The following is a 21,973-nucleotide window of genomic DNA, read 5'->3' on the forward strand; positions in this document are numbered from 1 at the left end:
ATTTTGTGTCATTTTATCACCAATTACAACCTTGTATTTATCATTTTCTGGTAGAAGTTTTAGTTAAGTGACCTACTTATTTAAAAGAATTGGGTAAACCAGTATTAATTAAAGTACTATTCATAAAGTAATCACTATGCATAAGTTGATAATTTTTTCTTCTTTTTACTGTTGAATTCTATGCAGTTATATGATCTAAACCAAGAATTTGGTATTTTAGTTGACTTAGTAAAATACAGTGCACTTATTAAATGTGATCAAATCTTGTGTTAAGGTTTGTTACCAATTTGGTGTACAAACGTTGGATCAGATATCCTAGCCTTGCTTAGCCAAAGGTCCCCATTTGCTGTAGAGTACTTATTTGCAGACATTTGCCAAAAAATGGCAGAAAATTGGACAAAATTTTATAGCCTGTTTTTGGCTTTCTTAAACATTTGTGTCATTCAAGATTTTATGGAATTGAGGACTTACTGACATACGTTCTAGTACTCCTGTCAGTGAACTTGACCCTATTTTGCAGTATAGGCAAAACCAGGATTTGCTCCAGCATCTTTAAATAAACAAACAAACAAACATTCTTATGCAGTTACTTTGCACTTTTCGTAGTTCCCAAGCTGTTATCAGTAGTGTATACATTGATCTTCTCTATCACTTTTTAAGGCTCTAACTACTGTAACAGAGGAACAAATCCCAATGGAGACTGCAGCCATTTCTGCTTCCCAGTACCAAATTTTCAGAGAGTTTGTGGTTGCCCTTACGGCATGAAACTGGCTTCAAATCAACTGACATGTGTTGAAGATCCATCCAATGAGCCACCCACTTTGCAGTGTGGCTCATACTCATTCTCCTGTGGTAATGGAAGATGTGTGCCTCGATACTATCAGTGTGATGGTGTTGATGATTGCCATGATAACAGTGATGAACAAAACTGTGGTTCTTTAAGTAAGTAGTCCCTGCAAAAAACAGCTAGAATTTGGTGTTTGCATTTCAGAAAGTTTGATGGGGCAGCCTGATTTCCTTGCAATAAAACCCAATTTGTTAAGGTTGTATTTATGGATAAATCCTGAGAGCTATCTGGAAGATTAGTTACTTCGAAATGAATATGATAACTCATAGGAATAGGGGATTCAACACTGGGACACCTAAGGAATGCACGAAAATACTCTTTTCTAACTAGTTCTTAAAATTCAATTTGCAGAGTAACAAACATGTCATGTCTAAAGAAAAAGTCTTGTCTAAAGAAGAAGTTCTTTTGTTTTGTAAATTTGCAACACACTGGAATATGACTTACTTGTCATATTTTAATGCATGGAGAAGGACAGACAGTCTTAATAAAGATGAAGACATTTAAAAAAGCACAATAAGAAAAATAACAAAATCATATGTATTGCCTAGTCTCCATCTAAGATTAGAGCAGCACCTTTATTTAATTTAACAGCTAAATAGAATTTTTTATTATATTTGGGCACTTCTGAACTATTTGTTACATCTTGTTTTTCACAGCGAAGTGAATTGGAAGTACATTGTTTTATTTCCTGGTTTACCTGGTGGAGTGGCTCATACAAAAGTATTTTATTTTGTTGATCAAATAACTTGAGAGAACAAATGGATAATTAGTTTTGATAAAATACTGAAGAGTTTTTTAGGCTTTTTTGGCATATTTGGTGCTGTTTTCTTCAGAGTTGATCGTTCCTTATAAATCACAAACAAGAAAATAGGACATATTAATAAAATGTGCCCCTTACTGCATAGGACTAGCACGTATGACTAAGATATAAAATCTGTTTCTTATTAGTAGGCTGTTCTTGAACAAGTAAAATGCCCTTTTGGGAAAAGGAAAGTATATATATAAAAAAGGCTACTTGAAGACATGATTTTTCTTGTTTTTAGATTGTTTTGAAGTGCTTAACAGTTGAGGTTTTTATTGATTCTTGCAGCCTGAAAAAGCTTGTAAGAATTTAGTTCAGTTTTTCAGCATGTTGCAGCCTGACTGACATTTTCATTTTAATTAATGCACATTTTAGAATTTGATGCATAATTTAGGCATTATGTAAGCATACTAAATATATCTAATACTCTACTACTATGGAAGAAATTTTGGAGATCTTTGTAAGTGTCCTCCTTTTTTTTTTTTTTTTTTTTAAATTTAGACAATACTTGTTCTTCATCAGCTTTTACCTGTGCCAGTGGACAGTGTATTCCAAGTCGCTGGCGTTGCGATAAACATAATGACTGTTTTGATGGCAGTGATGAATTGCATTGTCCTACACAAGGACCCACTTCATGCCCTGTAACCCTGTTCACCTGTGACAACAACAGATGTATTCCTAGGATCTGGCTATGTGATACTGATAATGACTGTGGTGATGGGTCAGATGAAAAAAATTGCAGTAAGTATCTGATCTGTCGTGTTTTGTTTTTTTTTGTGTGTGTATATCTACATAGATATGTCTGTTGGTGTAAGAATGATACAAGAAATTAGGAAGAAAGAAGTAATATCTAAGATTAATATTTTGCAGTCCATAAGACGTCAAAAACTCAACTAATTTGAACTACCAGAACCAAGTAAAACACAGAAAAATCATTAAAAAACAGTAAGAAGGGGTAAATGTTATTGTTCTAATCATGATGCTGCATAATGTCATCCACTGCAATTTACAGCAAAAATCAACTGGAGCTCACAGGTTCTAAACACTTACTTATTGAGTGATCTCAATAATAACTAATGTTGTAGTCAGCTAATTTAGTGTGGAAGTTTTTACCTAGAAGTATCTGTAATTATTTCACAGTGAAGTAAGACAGTTTCTCTATATACTTTCTTTAGCATTATTTCTCACTGATTGGAATCTTCTGTTTGTTTTGCATGAGGCCCAGCCGACATATGAATAAATAATTACTTGATACTAATGTATAAGTGCTTGTCATTTGTATGATTACCAGCTACTGTATTGCATGCTGCAAGTCAGTGATAGTGTCTTTATGCTGTCTCTGTGTTATCTTGAGTTCAGAAGTCAGAAAATAAACACAGCTGTGTTTATTGTCATTCTTAAATAGCTTTCACAGGTACTTGTGAACCCAGGCAGTTTCAGTGTCCGGACCATCGGTGTATTGACCCATTCTATGTCTGTGATGGAGACAAAGACTGTGTGGATGGTGCTGATGAGCATGACTGCAGTAAGTGTAACTTTTGTTCAGCACCACTTTATAGTCTCCTACTGTTGCCCCCTGAAAGGTCTTTGGTGACCTCATATTACCAGCTCCAAGATAGCAGATGGCATAATAAACCTATCCATAAATTAACGCTGTTTATGATACTTGTTTTAGCATTTGTAGTAAGCCCTTTGATCTCATGGCTGGTTGTGAAATTGGGGGTCTGAAATCGAAATTTTCTGTAAATTGCAAGATCACTGCATTTTCTCTGTCCTGTGGAAATCATGGTCTTCACTGGAACGTGGACTCCTGATATCATAGCTGTGTTGTGCACCTGTAGAAAAATAAGGTGCAGTCTAACTCTATAAAATAAAGTAAATCACTAAGGTAATATTTTTTATTTTTAGTATACAATTGCAGTGCCACAGAGTTTAAATGTGTAAGTGGAGACCAGTGTATCAGTACTTACTACCGGTGTGATGGTGTTTTTGACTGTAATGACCACTCAGATGAGACTGATTGCCGTAAGTATATTGATGCTGAAAGGCTTAATTTATTCGGTGAAGCTTCTCAAACTTTTGTCTTATCTGCTATATCAAGTAATTTGCAATACTTTCATTAGAACCTCAAAATTCTTTTCAAATGTACTTGTTCATAAATAGTTCTTGTGAGCAGAAATTTCAAACAAGGTAGGTTCCATTTCAAGAATAGATTTCTGGCAAAGAGTAGGGTCTGCATTCCTTTTGGCTTTAAAATTTTGTTTTACTTGGCACCTTGGTTTCAAGGCTTAAAAGAAAGAAGTTTATTCAGGTAGAAAGCTGTGAATCTTTTATCCATGAGAGTTATATCGAAACTTTTCCCTTGAGTAATTTTTCACATTTAACTTTGGATTTCTCAACACAAGACAGAGAAAACTTGTTTCAGAGAGTAATTTCATATTGTGTTGGGCATGTACATAGATACCATTAAGCATATCAATATGTGCTTGCTCAAAATATAACAATTGCTTTGCTCATCATTTTATATAGGAGGAGTTAAATTGGCCAGATTCTGGAATGTCATGTAGATTGATTGTAATTCTGTGGCCTGATCTAAAAGTGACAGAGTTCTTTATAGTGTTGTAACTACTTATGCAAGATGTGAACTGAGCATAGTAATTTTTCATCTCCATCTAAAATTAAAACAGTGTCTGAACTGTTGCATGTCACTGTTTTAGCTACAAGACCGCCGGGGATGTGCCACCAGAATGAATTCCAATGTCAATCGGATGGCAATTGTATTCCTGCTAACTGGGAATGTGATGGACATCCTGACTGTGCAGATGGCTCAGATGAACACCATAGATGTCCTGCCAGGACCTGTCCTCCATCCCTTTTCCGCTGTGACAATGGCAACTGTGTCTATCGAGCATGGATATGTGATGGTGATAATGACTGCAGGGATATGAGTGATGAGAGAGATTGTCCTACTCAGCCCTTCCGGTGCCCCAGCTGGCAGTGGCAATGTCCAGGTCACAGTATCTGTGTGAATCTCAGCAAAGTATGTGATAATTCTGCTGACTGTCCGAATGGAGCTGACGAATCCCCATTGTGCAGTAAGTTACTGTTCAGGCATCTACAATAGCCTACAATGTCCTGTGGCTTCAGAAAGAAACAGAATATGTTGAGTATCCAGATGACAGCCATGTTATAATCAGCATATATAAATAGTGTAGCAGCATTTCTATCAGAAATTGTAAGCTCACTGTAACTAAAGCACTAATTACAAAGTGGAACATGCTTGCAGGTGAAAGGAGACTATGATAAATTCATTAGCTAAAGTCTGATCTTATGCTTTGAACTGCACTGTCTTAAATATGTGTTTTTATATAGCAATATGGGAATGAGCTTAGTTTTCCCTAACACATTGACTAAAGCATGGTATGCTTTAAGTTCAGAAGAAATGTGATTCAGTCTTTAATATTTTCTTTTTCTAACTTCAAAAATCATGAAAAAAATCTCAAAGCTCACATGTGGCCAGCATTTGTATTTGTGTTGATTATGAATTGATTTAAGCATAACCTTTTTCTTTCTTTCCTTCCTTCTTTTCTTTTTCTCTTTAATCAATACACATTCTCAGATGAACCCCAGCCAGGTATGATTATAAGTGACTTTAAATTATTTTTTATTAACTCATTTTTAGGTCTGGAGTTGTACAGTAAATATTTTGTATAATCTAGATAGTTTTGAAGACATTGTTATAAATGCTTAGGAGCATTCTCTTTAGCATTCATTTAATGGGATTCAGAAGTAAATAAATACTATGTTATTATCTGTCTTTATGTGCATTGTGTATGTTACATTTTGTATGAGAGCCTCAGTCTAGGCTCATGTGACGTAACTGATGGTTGTGCAGCATGTTTTACCAGCAATTTTAGGGTGGTAATGCAATAGCAAAGTATTACATTTAGCATAGGAAGCTTTTGTTAACTGTTTGCTTATTTCCTTCCCTGACCCCATTTCAGATCAGGAGAGCTGCTCTGACAATAATGCTGGCTGCACTCATGAATGTATTCAAGGTCCCTTTGGAGCTCAGTGTACCTGTCCTATTGGATACCAGCTTGCAAATGACTCCAAGACCTGTGGAGATATTAATGAATGTGACCCTCCAGGCTTTTGTAGTCAGCACTGTTACAATGAGAGAGGGTCTTTTAGGTGTTACTGTGACGAAGGATACATTCTGGAAACCAATGGGAAGACTTGTAAAGTGGCAGGTGAGGATCGTTGGTGGCAACCTAAAGAATGCCAGTAGTGCCTGGAGAATGTTCAGCTTTCCCACTTCCATGGTGTTCTTTTTTTTTTTTTTTTGAAAAAAAAAAGCTGGTGCAAAACAACCTTACTAGTGGCAGATCACTTTGAGTATTACAACTGTCACCTAAGGGGTTAATTGGAACTATTATTTTCTTGAAATAAAATATTTAGTTTAATGTTCTGGGTTTTTAACTCTGCAAGGACCAAAAATAATATTCTGGAGAAATGCAGTGCCACACACCTCTAAACCATAGGTTAAAATTTGCTCTTTTATGAAGTTCAGTGCATCCAGAGCATTTAAATCCCAGCCTTTTCATAAGACTTTATTACTCAGTGTTATTTTTCTTACAGAATTACTGTTGGGTAGCTTATTGGTTTATTTTAATGTCTTTTCCTTTGACAGAGTCTGGGAATCTTCTCTTGCTAGTGGCAAGCCGTAACCAAATCATTGTGGACAACATTACCTCTCAGTCACATAGTATTTATTCTCTCATTCGGGATGGAAGGAATATTGTGGCTATTGATTTTGATTCAATCACAGATCGTATCTTTTGGTCGGATACAACACAGGATAAAATTTGGAGTGCTTATCAAAATGGGACTGACCGAAAAATAGTAAGTTTCACTGAGTTATTCTTGTCTCTTCATTGTGGAGAGAAAATGAAGACACTGTGTCTCCACTTAACAGAAGGGGCAAATTCCAATGTACTAAGAAGGGAGATAACATAGACAGAGTGAAACAATTCAGTAGATGCTAAGCCAACATTTCGTCAGCTTTTTGAAAACAAAAACTGAGTGCTTTCAGGAAACTTTTTAATACCAGGCTATAAATTGATTTTCCTACTAGTAGGTGCATACTCCTTCAGTAGTCCAACTGAAGTTAGTAGGAGTGTTTGGGTATATGCTTTGCCAGCATTTTGAATGTGTATGTTGTGACTCGTTCTGTGTAAGAGACCTAGAAAATGGTAGAGATTTAGTTCCCTATTTTCAGTATCTATAGAAAAGTGTGAAAAAACTATTTCGATTGATTCCAATGAGTTTGTTCTCTCTCTCTCTCTCTCCTTTTAAAATTTTTTTGTTATTAAACAGGTGTTTGACAGTGGTGTCACCGTGACTGAAAGCATAGCGGTAGATTGGGTAGGTCGCAATCTTTACTGGACAGACTTTGTTCTGGAAACAATTGAAGTCTCTAAAATGGATGGGAGCCACAGGACTGTGCTGATTAGTGAAAATATAACAAACCCAAGGGGACTAGTGTTAGATCCCAGAATTGAGTAAGACTTTTTTATGTTTTGTTTTGAAAAAATGCATATTTTGTGATGATAACAATATTCAGATATTCCCAACCTGTATTGTGATTGTAAATGACAAGTGGAAGAGAAAACGTATGAGAATTTTTAAAATGGTGTATTCACAGCGTTAATTTAATATCTAATGTCATATGATGGTTGTTTGTAATCTGTTACTCTGTTTCACTGTAGCAAGATACCTGCCATCTTCCGAAACACATCTTCCAGTATTTGCTTCCTAGTTGGAAACTTTTAACTTAAAATTCTGGTATATCTTTATCAGTCAGAGGTATACCTATGCATAATGTAGGTGGTATGCCTACCTGACAAAGAACAGGCTACTGCATAGCCCCAATTGTCATCACAAACTGATGTCATCACAAAAACACTTTCCTGTTTTGAACACCAAGTGGCAAAGAGTAAATGGAATGTTATGATTTGAACTGGTCATGTACAAAGTTTTACTGGTTTTTGAGCTCTGCAGTGCCTTAAACTCCGTTTACTGCCAGCCATGTGAGGCTTTTTAGTTATAGCCCTGTTAGCATTATCCATGTATGCCTGTAAAAGCACAAACCCATATCAAGTTTAGTATTTAGGAAACAGAGAAGCAGATCATAATCCATGGTGAAAAATAGTGCTATTTACTGTTATTATTTACAAAGGATAGCAGCAGTAGAAGTATTTGAAAAAAATTACAACAGAAATTATGGTAATATCTTAAATAAACACACTCCCGAAATGAATGATTTCAGTATCATTGTGTAGAACATTTCTTAGAAGTGTAGGGTTTGTTTTTTTTTGTTGTTGGTTTGTTTTCCCCTTGTTTTGGGTCAGGTTTTTTTGGCTAATGAAGTTTTGTAGGCAGTTTGTTTGTTTGTTTGTTTGTTTTCAGATTGGTAACCACAGGTTCCTTTTTTTTCAGTGCTCATGTGATGTTCTGGACTGACTGGGGCCAAAACCCTAGAATTGAAAAAGCCAGCATGGATGGCAAAATGCGAACAGTGATTATTAACAATAAAATCTACTGGCCCAATGGACTCTCTATTGATTACCCAAATAAACTTCTCTATTTTGCTGATGCTTATCTTGACTATATTGATTTTTGTGATTACAATGGGAACAACAGACGACAGGTGGTTGCAAGTGATTTGGTAAGACATTAAGAAACAATGTTTTCCCTTGTGCTTCCAGATACTACTTAACAGCGTATTTGCGCTATGGTAGGCTTAGATGTGTTTTTTTCTTAAAACTATTTGAAGAAAAGATATTTTCTTCAAAAGAAAGAAAAAATCAAAAGAAGAAGCAGATATTAAGTATTCTAGCTGCTTGGTACAGCTGGAAAATGAAGAATTACATACACTATCCGAAGTCCCTCAGGAGATCTTCAAGGAAACCTGGAGCTAAGTGTAGACTTTAGGGCTTTAGATCTACACGTGTGAAATCTTAACAGTGACATCTGATATTGTTGCTACTAGCTGGTGCATTTGCTGTGGGGAAATATGGTACAAAAAATCTGCAAGAACTTTCTTCATCAACTTCTGTGAATGATGAATGCTGCTGTTCTTGATAGCAGCAGAGGGTTTTCTGTTGCCAGGACTTTTTTGTTCTGGGCACTTCATGAAGACCATTCCTCTGGCAGGCTATTTCCCAATGAAGTGCTTCTGTCAGTTGGCAAGATGGTGTACCAGCACAATGGTTTAGATGTTCAGTTGGTACGTATAAGCTGGTATAAAATAATGACGTATTTTTAAGAATTGAGCCTTGTGACCCATTTATTCTTGGCTAGGCAGACAGTTCTTGTGCATTAGGAGCTGGTACAGTCTTTCTTGCCCCACTCTTAGTTTTCAGAAGTTTAAATAAACCATCTTCTTCAACAGGCTGGTAAATTACAGGGGAGCTTATCAGAGATTCAAGGTCTTGACAGGTCCATAACTCTCACATTTTCTCTTGCGCTCTTGAAAATCTGCAATTGGGTGTTTATCTGTTGGTTCCTTGTGTTCTGCCCTGTGGTTAGACTGTTTGTTAATTCCTCATGCTGTACATCTCACAGGCTCTATCTAGCATTTTTTTAAAAAAAGAAAAAAATTCCCCTTAATTAGTGCCATGTTTCCCTCATAATTAGTGCCTTGTTTTCAAGCAATAGATGATATTTCATATTCTTTTCCTGAAAAATATCTTTTGAGGCACAGCTGCTTCTGCTTTCTTAGCTATTTATAAATTGTGCTTAGCTCTGTTGTGCAAGCTTTACATGTTCTAGTCTCCAGAACCAAACTGGTAAACATCCTTGTCTTCTAGATATTACAGCATCCACATGCTCTAACTGTCTTCGAGGATTTTGTTTACTGGAGTGACCGGTATACAAACCGAGTAATTCGGGCAAATAAATGGCACGGAGGAAACCAAACAGTTATGATTTATAACATTCACCAGCCTTTAGGGCTTGTGGCAGTCCATCGTGTAAAGCAACCTCATGGTAAGTTCAGCAAAACAACTTTGGTGATGACAAAAATGTGCCATAAAGTAATGTCATGCATAAGCACTTCCGGAATCAGTCATGTCAACAAATGGACTGGGTTAAAACAAGAAAATAATTTATGCCCTTGACTTACAATTGAAGATCTTTTCAGTTTGTCCAGCCTGCTGAATATTCTGGTGTTTAGGGAGGGTGACCAAGAAGCATGTAACCATAACGAATGCCAAAAATAGGAAAGTAGTATATGGAGTTTTCCTGCTCCTTGTTTTTAAGGTTTTTATAACAAAATCAGAGTGTTTTTGAAGGTGTTATCATTTTTAAAATTTGTCTCTGTGGCATACCAGACTTGGCTCCATGTACATGAATTCTGTCATGCTTTTAGGCAAATTGGTGTCATCATCCTTCTTTGAAAAGACTTGCATTATTTTACCTAATGAAATAATGAATAAAAATCCTTCATTACATTCAAGATTCTTTCTGAGATCATATGTAGGTCATCTCTTGCATCTTGAAAGGCTGTCAAAAAAAAATAATTAAAATCACCTTTTATCTCTTTCAGTTAACGTCATCTTCCAAATGAGACTTTTTGTCATTTTATGGCATGACTTGAAGTTAGAGAAATATATTGGTGCAAATACTGACTGTTTCTGCTCTATATTTTGTGTTGATAAATAAGTGTAACAATGGCTTATATTCTCTTTTTTTCAGGAAGATGTTCTTACAGGAGAGGGAAAAGTCTTGTATTTTAGTAAGGCGATAGTAGTTTTCAGTGCTATATTGTGTATGCACTGTTTTGGAGCAAAACCTTCCTCAGTCAGTTTCAAAGCTAAAGCTGCTTCGCACTGTCACTGGAAATTATTCAGCCACCAGAGTACTGTTAAATTAAACATCATAGTTCTAGTTTAGGAGGTTTTATTTTGTAACCTGAGGTTTAAAAATATTTCTGCTACTGATGGAGAAAATGATTTATTTTCTTCATTGTATTAAACTAATTCATTTCATAATTTTTCTTTTTGATTTGTTCTGTTATACTTTATATGGCCAGAGAAAGGAGGAAAGCACTTGCAGAAGAGCACAACACGCTAATGTTTACAAATGAAGACATAAGTATTTGATGATTGAAATTTCAGATATAGTATTAAGACTGTCATCCACTCCCCTTATTTTGTAAATCAGCAGATTTAACATCAGCTAGTTTTAAGATTTGCTATATAGAAATGAGGCATTTTCTTATAGTTTGAGTTTTGAGTGTATGCCATTGTTTACTGCCATCTTTTGATTTCTTTTAAGTTCTTGTTAGTTTTTATATTTGGAACAACTGTGTCATTTCCTGGAACTTATAAGGTTTTAGAATAAGGCCTGCTGAGTTCACTAAGGGTATTTATTCTCAAAATCTAATTTTATTTTCTTACGAAGATGGTTCATCCTGAAAAATCCTCTGTAACAGTGATTGTATGGAAGTGATCTAAATGGTTGAATTTTAGTGTATAGTAATAATAGCAGTCGACAAAGACCTCTTCAACTGTCCTATTTATACTTTACAAGCTTAGACTGCAATTTCAAAGTGGTCCAAAAAATTACATATTGAACTGCTACTACCTTTGAATGAGGCATAGTAAGCTATGTTATCTCCTTATTTTTCTCCAAAAAGCTTCAGTAAATAATTTGAATCCCCCATCTAGAAAGGTTATTGTGATCAAAGATTGAAAATCCTGCAGGCCTTCTCATCCAGTTAACAAAAGTTTGAAGAAGAGTTTGAAAGATTTGATATGATACAAAGAAAATTAAAAGATCAATATGGTAATGTTGCTGGTTTTCCAGGGAGAATTAAAATGTGTTAAAAGTGTATTGTAATGTTTGTAATTCTTGGAAGTAACTTTATTTTTAATTTCAAATACCAGAACTGACTTAGTGTTGTTTGATGTTTTCATTGTCAGTGATGCTGAATGTTCTTTCCAGTTAGTCATATTTTATAAGTTACTAATACTTTTTTTTTTCTTCTTTTTTTCTTTTCAGGTATTAATTCTTGCGCATCATCCCCCTGTAGCCATCTCTGCTTGCTTTCTTCATCTGGACCACTTTTTTTTTCCTGTGCTTGTCCTTCTGGATGGATGCTTTCTCCTGACAACAGGAACTGCATGAGAGGTAGGGCAGCAATAATGAGACATGAAAAAAAAGACCCAACAGATTGTCAGAGCCATTTCTCTGTCAGGCAAAAAGCTTACTTCAAATCTCTGAGCTGCTGCTCATGAAATCAAAGGTTGGGGTCATTCTAGGCAGACTTCATTTAGGAAGCATTGAATGAAATATATTTGGCCTAAAGACGTGGAGTTCTGAAAAGAGCTCAAAGCCAGAGGTTGATTCCTTTGGGAGAAATGGAAGAAATACTTATTTTAAGCTCTTAAAAAAGACCCATTTGAAAATGTTTAAGTATGTTTAAACATGTTTACCTGAAAGTAAATTTACAGTAAAAGAGTAGGAATACTCCCTTAGATATAAAACAAGAAAACACAGAACTCCCAGCTATATTTAATAATAAAGATTAGTTATTGCTGCTGTAACTTTGTATGTTTCTTGAGTCCTGCTTAGTAGCTGTTAGAATCTATCTCAGGCATGTCCTGGAGAGTCTGAGCTTTGTCCTGGTGGTTCCCATGTTCCTAGAATATGTGTTGTGATTGCATAGTGCTGAAACTTTCAATGTTAAAAAATTACATTGATAATTTCACTCCTGGTGAGGTAAAAAATAACTTGCGTGTATGTGCTTTACAAAGCATCATGGTTAATATTCATCAATTCTGTTAGCATCAGGGAACCTTTGGTAGTCGGAACACATCAATGCTATTTTTTTGATCAGAGGAAAAGTATTGAAGCATAGCTCTGACTTACATTGTATGTTTTCACAGTTGAACACCCTTTCCTTATTGCTGTGAGAGATAATATAATTTATGGAATTTCTCTGAACCCTGAGGAAAAGACCAATGATGCTATGGTTCCGATAGCAGGAGTTCAAAATGGTGTTGATGTTGACTTTGATGACTCAGAACAGATGATCTATTGGGTTGAAAATCCGGTAAGTTAGTATTTGTGTTTAAAATGCACAGTAAAATAAGACTTCTTTAAAATAATGTTTTTGAATGAAATATATTAGCATTACAGGTAATGCTTTTAATAACTATAATTGAAAAGAATTAAAGTTTTTTTTTCCCCCTAGAACAAGTTAAAGAGACTTCATATCTTTTGTAAATTAGTTTTCATCTCTGTCAGCCAAAATATTTAATTAATGCTATTTCTGGATTACCCAGAGACATGAAGAGGAAATATCAGAGAACGCTGACAGCACTGTACTCTCAGCCTGTTGCTATCATCTGCTCTTCCTCATCCCTGTTGGCCTCGGGCTTAATCCTGCAAACACATCCAGAACAGTTCTCCATGGGAGTAGTACATTGGACCCAGAGGCACTAAACATTAGAATTCGAGTACATGCTATTAGAATGAAATGACATGCTTGCACGGTCTGGTCTCTAGTCTGAGCACTTCTTGAAGTAACATAGTACAGAGGCATCTTCTTAAATATAAGAATGGGGTTGCAAAGTCAAAGCCACTTCCAGGTAGCAAATACGAGGCCTATAGTTCTAAAAAATACTTTGAACTAGTTTTTAATAGTTCATTATAATTGTTTGACTAAGCCTCTTTAATGACTGACCTTGCTGAACTGAGAGATGATGTGTGTTTCCTAAGGCTAACTTGCCACAAAAATATCAAAATTAGTGAGTTGAGTGTTTGTTTTTGTATCATGCCCTAACATCACATGCTGTAGGTAGTTAAGCCTGCAAGCTGTAAGTTACTGTTTCAGAAGTTACAGAAGAAAACTGCAAGGATAATCTCAGTTTTGGATCTTCCTATTGCAGCTTACTAAAAAATTGTTTCTTATGTATTTATGTTTACAGAGAACACTATTTTCCTTTATGAGATTTCGGGTTTATTCAGGATGGTTAAGTTGAGGTATCCTTGTAAAAATCTTTTGATAATAAGGTACAAATTATAGTAGCATGACTGTACATAGCTTAAAAATATACTGATCGGGCTTATATAGCCATTTTATTTCTGTTGATCACTTTGATTTGGTTAATGAACTGTGGTGCCTCTTTACACCATATAATTATGATTTACAATAATATTTTTACCATGGTTATGCATTGAGCACATAAAAATATTTTCTCTCTACTGGATTTTCTTTTTTGCTAAGAAAATTTTTGCTCACATAGTTGGAATAAACAAATTTTGTGAAACTGCTCTTGATATTTTGTCACTTATCATTTTTCCAAGGGTGAAATTCATAGAGTGAGGTCAGATGGATCTAACAGGACGGTTTTTGCTCCAGCAGCTGTTATTGGTGCTCCTATTGGCCTAGCATTGGACTGGATATCTGCAAACCTTTATTACAGTAATCCAGGGACACAGTCAATTGAGGTAATTATTTAAGAGGGAGAATTGAAAACTAAGAGCATAGATATTTTTCTACTATGTATACAGTTTGAAATTAGAACTGTTTTTAGTGAAAAACTGAAATTTGATTTTTTTTAAAGCAAATAGTGTGAAGAGAAGTGATTTACACGCTTGAAGAAACAAGCCTAAATTTGAGCACAGTCAAAAAGATTTTGAAAGCAATATATTCTGTGAACTTTATTTATGCACAGATCTCTTTTTTCTTCAAGTTAGTAGGCTTCTGGTGCTTAACACACAAACTCTCCTTATCACAATAGTTATTACTACTATTTTCACTTTAAGTTAAAGATCCCAATGCACTGCCTCTGACAATAAAGGAATGTTGCCATCAAACACAATATGATCCGCTCCCAAATGCTTTGGGATCATATTATGTAGCTTCCTGGAGACTAACAGTCTGATGATATGGGAAAAATAAAACTGCTGTTTATTGTAGGGAAATAGAGAATAAGCAATATGTAATACTGTAATGAATGTGACTGTGCCTGGTCATGAATTTCCTTGTCGTAAAATATAAATACGTACTATTAAATTAAAAGTCATCTCATTTAAATAAGTAAAAGGTAATACTTTTTGAAGCAGCATTTCATCAACCCCTTCAGCCTGTAATACTGTCAAGATATTATGGAATTTGAAAGATTAGCTATTTTTAGAACTAGGATACTTATTTATTAATATAGGCAGGTTCTGAGCAGCAAGTAGCTGCTTTAAGGAGTGCATGCGAGAGGAAGAAAGACTGTTAAGAGTACTGAATAATGTACTTTGTAGTGTTAGATAAAGTTTTCTGTAATTTCAAATTCTGGTGGATTTAGGTTTCCTTCCTTTAATTTGACAATCTATCCTAAGTTCTAAATTACATGTTCTGACAAGTTCAATGTTTGAGTAGGTCCTGAAGCTGCATGGTGAAGTAATGTACAGGAAAACTCTAATCACCAATGATGGTACCTCTCGGGGAGCTGGAATGCCGATTGGTTTGACAGTTGATCCAGCAAGAGGGTAAATTTCTAAAGCTGCAGTTGTTTTGCATGAGTATTTTCTACACATATTTCCTAATTTTTAGAGTCTTCATCTTCAAGATTTGACAGTTTTTTGTTTTTTTTTCATGTTTGTGCACAATTTATTCATTCTTTTTAAGGCCTAGAAAATTGTTGCATGACCACATAAATTGCTGCATGGATGTCTGTTTTCCTTAGTTTACCAAATACTTATATCCTAACATTCTTTTTTTTTTTTTTAAATTAAAGAGGATCCCAGAATATTATGATTGTGAAAAAAATCACTGTAAAATGGGAACTCAGAGTAAAGACAATTATCAAGTCTTTCATTACAATACCTTGTGATGTCTGTGTTGAGGCCTGTCAATAAATAAAGACACACTACATAGGAAGAATGTCACATGTTAAATAGTGTAGTACTAAATACGATTTTTCTAATCTCTCCCAACATAGGATCGCTATACACTAGTCCGCAAATTGAATTAATAGAGCTATATTTATTTATTTAGTTATTCCATCAAAGTACTCAAACCTGCAATGATACTTTTTTTTTTTTTTTTTTTCAAAATCAGTGTTTCATAGGACCATATTAGTAATGAGACTGTTCTGCTGGTGACCTGGCAGGTTTTCAGATGAACTGACGCCTGACTTTTTGTGCCTGCTTGGGAGTCTGGCTGCCATGTGCCCTACCTGTTTTTCAGCAACTGAGGCCGGAGCAGTGGCACTGCTATATATTCCCCAGAGCCAGTTAATTGAATTCTGTTTCATACAGATTTTTTGAACTTGCAGTTTTAATTCCAAATTGGAACCAAACTTAATGTTGCAACTTTGCAACTGTCTGTGGAACAGAATTATTATTTGCCTGTCTCCTTGTTATACACTGCTAGTAATCTGCTGAGGTTACCTGCTGACAGTATTGTGGGTGATGCAAGAGAGTATATAGATTTCTGAAAATAGTTTAACGGGCATTGTTCTTTTAAAACAAGATCTCTTTTTTTCATTGAGGTCCAATTCAAAGTGATCTTTATTCATCATGTGCCAAAGTATTTGTCCAAGGAGATGGATTTAAGCATATATGTTGGTGACTCTGGGGCATTGATCTCCTTTACCAGCTTTGCAAACAGGTGTGATAATGTGTTACAGGAAGCTGTATTGGACGGACCAGGGAACTGACAGTGGAGTCCCAGCAAAGGTTGCTAGTGCAAACATGGATGGATCGGGCATAGAGACCCTCTTCACTGGCAACCTTGATCATGTGGAGTTCATTACCATTGACATTAAGGATCAAAAGTTGTACTGGGCTGTCACAAGCACAGGAGTGGTAGGGGATACTTTTTTAATAGTTGCTTTGTTGCTGTTTATGTATCTGTGGGTCTATGATTACCAAGAGTAATTCAGTGATGTTAATTTACTCATGTAACTGGGAGTTGCAGGACCAACTAAAATCTGAATAATTGTCATTACTGGTTACCTTTAAAAATATAGGATGACTTGAATGGAGAATTATTATTTATTAGTATCCTGCTGACCTTTTCCTTCCTGCCTATGGAAAGTACATAAAGACCTTATACACAGAGATTTTAGTAGCATATGTTGTATTTTAATTTTTTTATTGTAACATTGAACTTACATTAAGCTTTAAATTGATTTCTTAGATTGAGAAAGGCAATGTGGATGGTACAAATCGTGTGACCCTGGTGGTTCATCTTTCTCATCCATGGGGAATTGCTGTGTATGATACCTTTCTGTACTATACTGATAGAGATTATGAAGTTATTGAACGAGTTGACAAGTCTACTGGAGCAAACAAAATAGTACTGAGAGACAACGTCCCAAGACTGAAGTGCTTGCGAGTGTATTATAGAGACAGTGAGTATTTGCTGAAGAGGTACTTCAAGATTTCCAACTTGTGAAAAAATCAAGCTTCTGTTAGAGACAGGCTACATGCTTTTTCAAAACAAATTATTTGATGTGTCAAAAGCATTTTCCTCATTTTGGTAGAGGAAATGGTTTTACCATTCTCTTAAGGCATCTATTCACATGCATAATTTTATGAAAATATTATTAATGTAAAATTGACTAAATAACAAGTTCTGTTACTTTAGCTTCAAATATGTGCATCTGTTATATCTGATTATTTGCCTCATTAATCTTAAATGACAAGAAAGCAGAAAATTGATTACTAACGTGTGTGCTTAAATGGTGATTAAGATGGGTATTTTTGCAGCTGGTTGGTAATACAATACAAGTATATGAATTTGGTTGTATGTCTGTCGGTGATGATACAGTTCAGATTTTTATGTGTCACCATGTCTTTTTTCACAACAGATTCTGCTGGTTCCTCAAATGGTTGCAGTAATAATATTGGAGTTTGCCAACAACTTTGCCTACCAGTACCTGGTGGATTATTCTCCTGTGCCTGTGCTACTGGCTTTCAGCTAAATCCTGATAACAGAACCTGTTCTCCATACAGTTCATTTGTAATTGTTTCTATGCTTTCTGCAATTAAAGGATTTAGTTTAGAGACATCTGATCACTCTGAAGCCATGGTACCACTGGCAGGAAGAGGTATGTGAAAATTATAGTAAGAGGAAATCTTATAATGCCTACTGTTTTGGCATTTCTTGCCTGCACACCCATGTTTTAAATAAGTTTGTTTATACTAAAGATAATTAATTACTACTTTTCAAAACATTTCAGGACGAAATGCTCTTCACGTGGATGTTCACATGCCCTCTGGTTTCATTTACTGGTGTGACTTCAGTAGCACAGTTTCTTCTCAGAATGCAATACGTAAAATTAAACCCGATGGCTCTTACTTTAGAAATGTTGTTACAAATGGAATAGGACGAAATGGAATCCGTGGCATTGCAATTGACTGGGTAGCAGGTAAGCGTAGGTGAATTTAGGAGAATGTTATTCTTTACGCACTGTAAAACTTGTAGACTAATATAAGTACATCCTAAAGGAAATATTTTGAATGGAAATCATACATGATTTTAATTGTGTCTGTGGGCTGACTTTAAAACAAACGGAAGTAGTGAATGCCTCTTATGTTTACATACATATAAAAATGAAAGTTTGTCTATCTTTTGGTATATGACGTAGGTATAAAATGATAAACAGAGTAAATATATAGAGCCTTTCCTTACCTGATGCTTTCTTTTATTACCTTTGCTTTCCTAAGTGGCTGTTATCAGTATACTACTATACCTTACTACCATAGTGAATTACATGTATCGGAGAAGTTTGTACAGAAGTTGTCTGATGATATTATAAATAGAAAGGAGTTCTCAGACTGCTCTGTGGAAATCCTATACATTTTGCTGAAAAGTAAATAAAGCAGAAGAAATACTTTTTCTTTAAACTTTCATTTTCCCTTTCACATTTTTATTCAAACATTAGAGATTAATTCAAATATTAACTCTTGAGAAAGTGTTCATCAACTCTAAACGGCTGACTACTGCCAGTAATATTTTTATTTTATACATATACATATTGTATATATGTTTTGCAAAAGTTCTTCTGGAGTTTGATAGGTTGGGAGGGGTTTTACGATAATCATCTACCATATACACTTAATTTAGTTACTGCATATAGTGCTGTGCCACAAGACCGATTTCACAGTTGTGTGTTGTAAAAGGTAAAGGGATAAGAGTATGGAAGGGCAAGCCAAAGGCAGCTCTAAATTACTAATAAATATTTTAGATAGAAAAAATAAATAAAGAAGACTGTGGTTAATGCATTTTCGATTGCATACCAATGATTTTCTCTAAGGAAATCATCTAGGTTTTACAAATTAATTGACTGTTGTCATTTTGGGTATCTTTTTTCTAATTCCTCCAAGAGGAGGTAAGTACTTTGTGTTCCTAACTTCTAAGATGTTTATGGGTATTCATTTTATAGTTTTGTATTTTATCAGCTCTTGTTTCTCAGGTGGTAATGCTGTGTATTAACTTTCTGTTTTGTCCACTCTTTCAAATACAGGAAATCTTTATTTTACAAATGCATTCCTGACAGAGACTTTTATAGAAGTTTTGCGCTTAAACACAACTTATCGCCGTGTTTTGCTTAAAACTACCATAGATATGCCAAGGCACATAGTAGTAGACCCAAAAAACAGATACCTGTTCTGGGCAGATTATGGGCAAAATCCAAAGATCGAACGTGCATTTCTTGACTGCACCAACAGAACAGTTCTGGTGTCTGAGGGCATTGTCACACCTCGTGGGCTGGCAATAGATCACAGCAATGGCTACATTTACTGGGTGGATGATTCCTTAGATATGATTGCAAGAATTCAGCCTGATGGTGGTGATGTTGAAATTGTGCGCTATGGCAGTCGCTATCCAACTCCATATGGTATCACTGTCTTTGGGAATTCTATGATTTGGGTGGATCGGAACCTGAAAAAAGTCTTCCAAGCCAGCAAGGAGCCAGGCAATACTGATCAGCCAACAGTAATACGAGACAACATTAATTGGCTAAGGGATGTTACCATTTACAACAGTCGTTTTCAGTCACGTTCACCCCTTGACATCAACAACAATCCTTGCGTGGACGACAATGGAGGCTGTTCCCATCTGTGTTTTGCCCTGCCTGATGTGCAAACACCCAAATGTGGTTGTGCCTTTGGAACACTAGGCAGCGATGGCAAGAGATGTTCCATTTCAACAGATGATTACTTGATTTTTGCCCTTGAGAATGCCCTCAGAAGTATCCACCTAGATCCTGAAAATCACAGTCCTCCCTTCCGCACAGTCAATGTGTTAAGAACAGCAGTGGCCCTGGATTTTGACAGCATAAACAACCGAATATATTTTACACAAAGTTATCCTTCAGGGACAGGAAGAATCAGCTACATTAGTATTTACTCAGGAATTGGCACTCCAACAGTAGTTGCATCCGGTAAGTACATGGAATTGTGATTCAAAATAATCGGAGATTGAGAAAAACAGACTAGCACCTAGCACTAGCTCAGCAGGTATTTTTATGCTAATGGTCAAGGTAAACTGTTTAGTTAAGATAACTGATTAAATGCTCCTTTTGACTCTTCTGCTCAGTTTTTTCCTCTTCTGAGAGTCTTATTTCATCTTGATCATAATGAAAAGGAAATATAAAACTGGTTATATGTTATTATGTATTTTTAGTAATTTTAAGGTCGCAGCAAGTACCACAGAGATACAGAAAGATACAGTGAATTTATCAGTATGAAAAGATGAGCTATATGGGTTTAATACATCAGTAAAGCACCTGTAATGATACTTGCTAATTGTTGTGTTTGTTAAAAAATTTGACTTATTATGATTATGTACAATCATAAGTACGTACATTGTCATAGAAAAAGAGTTTTGCAATATCTCAGGAAACTGTACTGAACTTGTTTGTGTGTTTGCATGTGTCTAAGACCTGGGGACTCCAGATGGCATTGCCTTTGATTGGATCAATAACAGAGTTTACTACAGTGACTACCTCAATCAAACTATCAGCTCAATGGCTACAGATGGCTCTAACCGCACTGTGATTGCCCGGGTTCCACGACCAAGAGCTGTTGTATTAGATCCCTGCAGAGGGTATGTGCTGCACTTTGTATGCTTTATCATGATTGCAGATGAAACTGTAGTTTGGACTTTGATGAAGACTGCCAGATGCTTCCTGTTCTAAGCCCTAGGTTCCAGAAGCTTATAATTGTCTTAGATCTAACTCTGAGTTTTTGAGCTGATCTCAGCCTCAGAGATCTGAGTTTTCTTCAGAGACTTTTAGAACATTTATGAATATGTAGTATATGAGGCTCCTCTTCTAATTGAGGTTGGGAACCAGGTATTGGGGGTTAAATGAGAATGATTTTCAAATCAGGTGTTTATCAAGAGACTACCTGTCCTCCCTTTGCTGTCTAAGGCAGAGAAACAAAAAAATATCTGTTGAAACTCAGATTTCTTCAACATTATCAAATCCTGATAATCAAGATGGCACTGCCAAGAGATAGAGTTGTATATGATCTTTCTTTTCTTCTGTTGGTGTGTTTCCTGAGTGCCTCATTTTTTTTTTGTTTTGTTTTAATATCAAAACATCTCTAACAGGCTGGGGGCGGTATTAAACTGTATTTGAAATGAAGAAAGATAAGAAGGAGAATATTTGACTTTAAGGAGACATAAGAGCTGGAGAAATTTAATTCAGTGAGTGAAATTCAGTCCAGTGGAGCCCAATTATCCCCACTAGAAGATTCCTTTGTAAATATGAGATAAAACAGGAAGAAGTTCTTTTCCCCTGGTTTTGCACTCCATAGTTCAGTGGGAGTCAGCAGGATGGAGATAACCTGGAGCAGTTATAAGATTTGTGAACTTTCCTTGCTGAAAATAAAACTTTGTAATCACGTTACTGACAGGTATATGTACTGGACTGACTGGAGTTCCAATGCAAAGATAGAACGAGCTACACTTGGAGGAAACTTCAGAACGCCTATTGTAAGCACAGATCTGGTATGGCCAAATGGACTTACCCTGGACTATGAAGAACAGCAGCTGTATTGGGCTGATGCAAATCTGTATGTATTGATAACACAGTTCTTGATTTGCTTTAGGTGATTTTTCGAATAGGTCTATTATTTATTTTATTTTATTTTTTTTACTGTTTTTCAGCATTTCAGTTGAATTTGATAATTTGTATTATAGAATAGTAAGAATTACTTAATAGCAGGACAATGTCAATTCTTATTATTGATGCGGAACTACCGTACCATAGGGGGTTTTGTGATGTCACACGGAAGAATTA

At 35.6% G+C, this 21,973-nt stretch overlaps 1 protein-coding gene across 1 annotated transcript in view; it reads left to right on the forward strand.

Annotated features, from left to right (window-relative positions):
- LRP2 (LDL receptor related protein 2) overlaps positions 1-21,973 on the forward strand; it is a 119,626-nt gene that overhangs the window by 49,503 nt on the left and 48,150 nt on the right. The window contains 21 exon segments of the mRNA XM_080601045.1: positions 661-942; positions 2,151-2,390; positions 3,055-3,174; positions 3,558-3,674; positions 4,367-4,744; positions 5,654-5,902; positions 6,343-6,554; positions 7,029-7,213; positions 8,151-8,379; positions 9,524-9,701; positions 11,718-11,846; positions 12,605-12,771; positions 14,028-14,171; positions 15,094-15,203; positions 16,346-16,523; positions 16,858-17,071; positions 17,531-17,770; positions 17,903-18,091; positions 19,190-20,110; positions 20,610-20,775; positions 21,588-21,746. Of these exon segments, the coding sequence (XP_080457171.1) occupies positions 661-942; positions 2,151-2,390; positions 3,055-3,174; positions 3,558-3,674; positions 4,367-4,744; positions 5,654-5,902; positions 6,343-6,554; positions 7,029-7,213; positions 8,151-8,379; positions 9,524-9,701; positions 11,718-11,846; positions 12,605-12,771; positions 14,028-14,171; positions 15,094-15,203; positions 16,346-16,523; positions 16,858-17,071; positions 17,531-17,770; positions 17,903-18,091; positions 19,190-20,110; positions 20,610-20,775; positions 21,588-21,746 (4,807 nt within the window).

This window comes from Anser brachyrhynchus (assembly GCF_964034855.1).
Source record: "Anser brachyrhynchus genome assembly, chromosome: 7".
NCBI lineage: Eukaryota > Metazoa > Chordata > Aves > Anseriformes > Anatidae > Anser > Anser brachyrhynchus.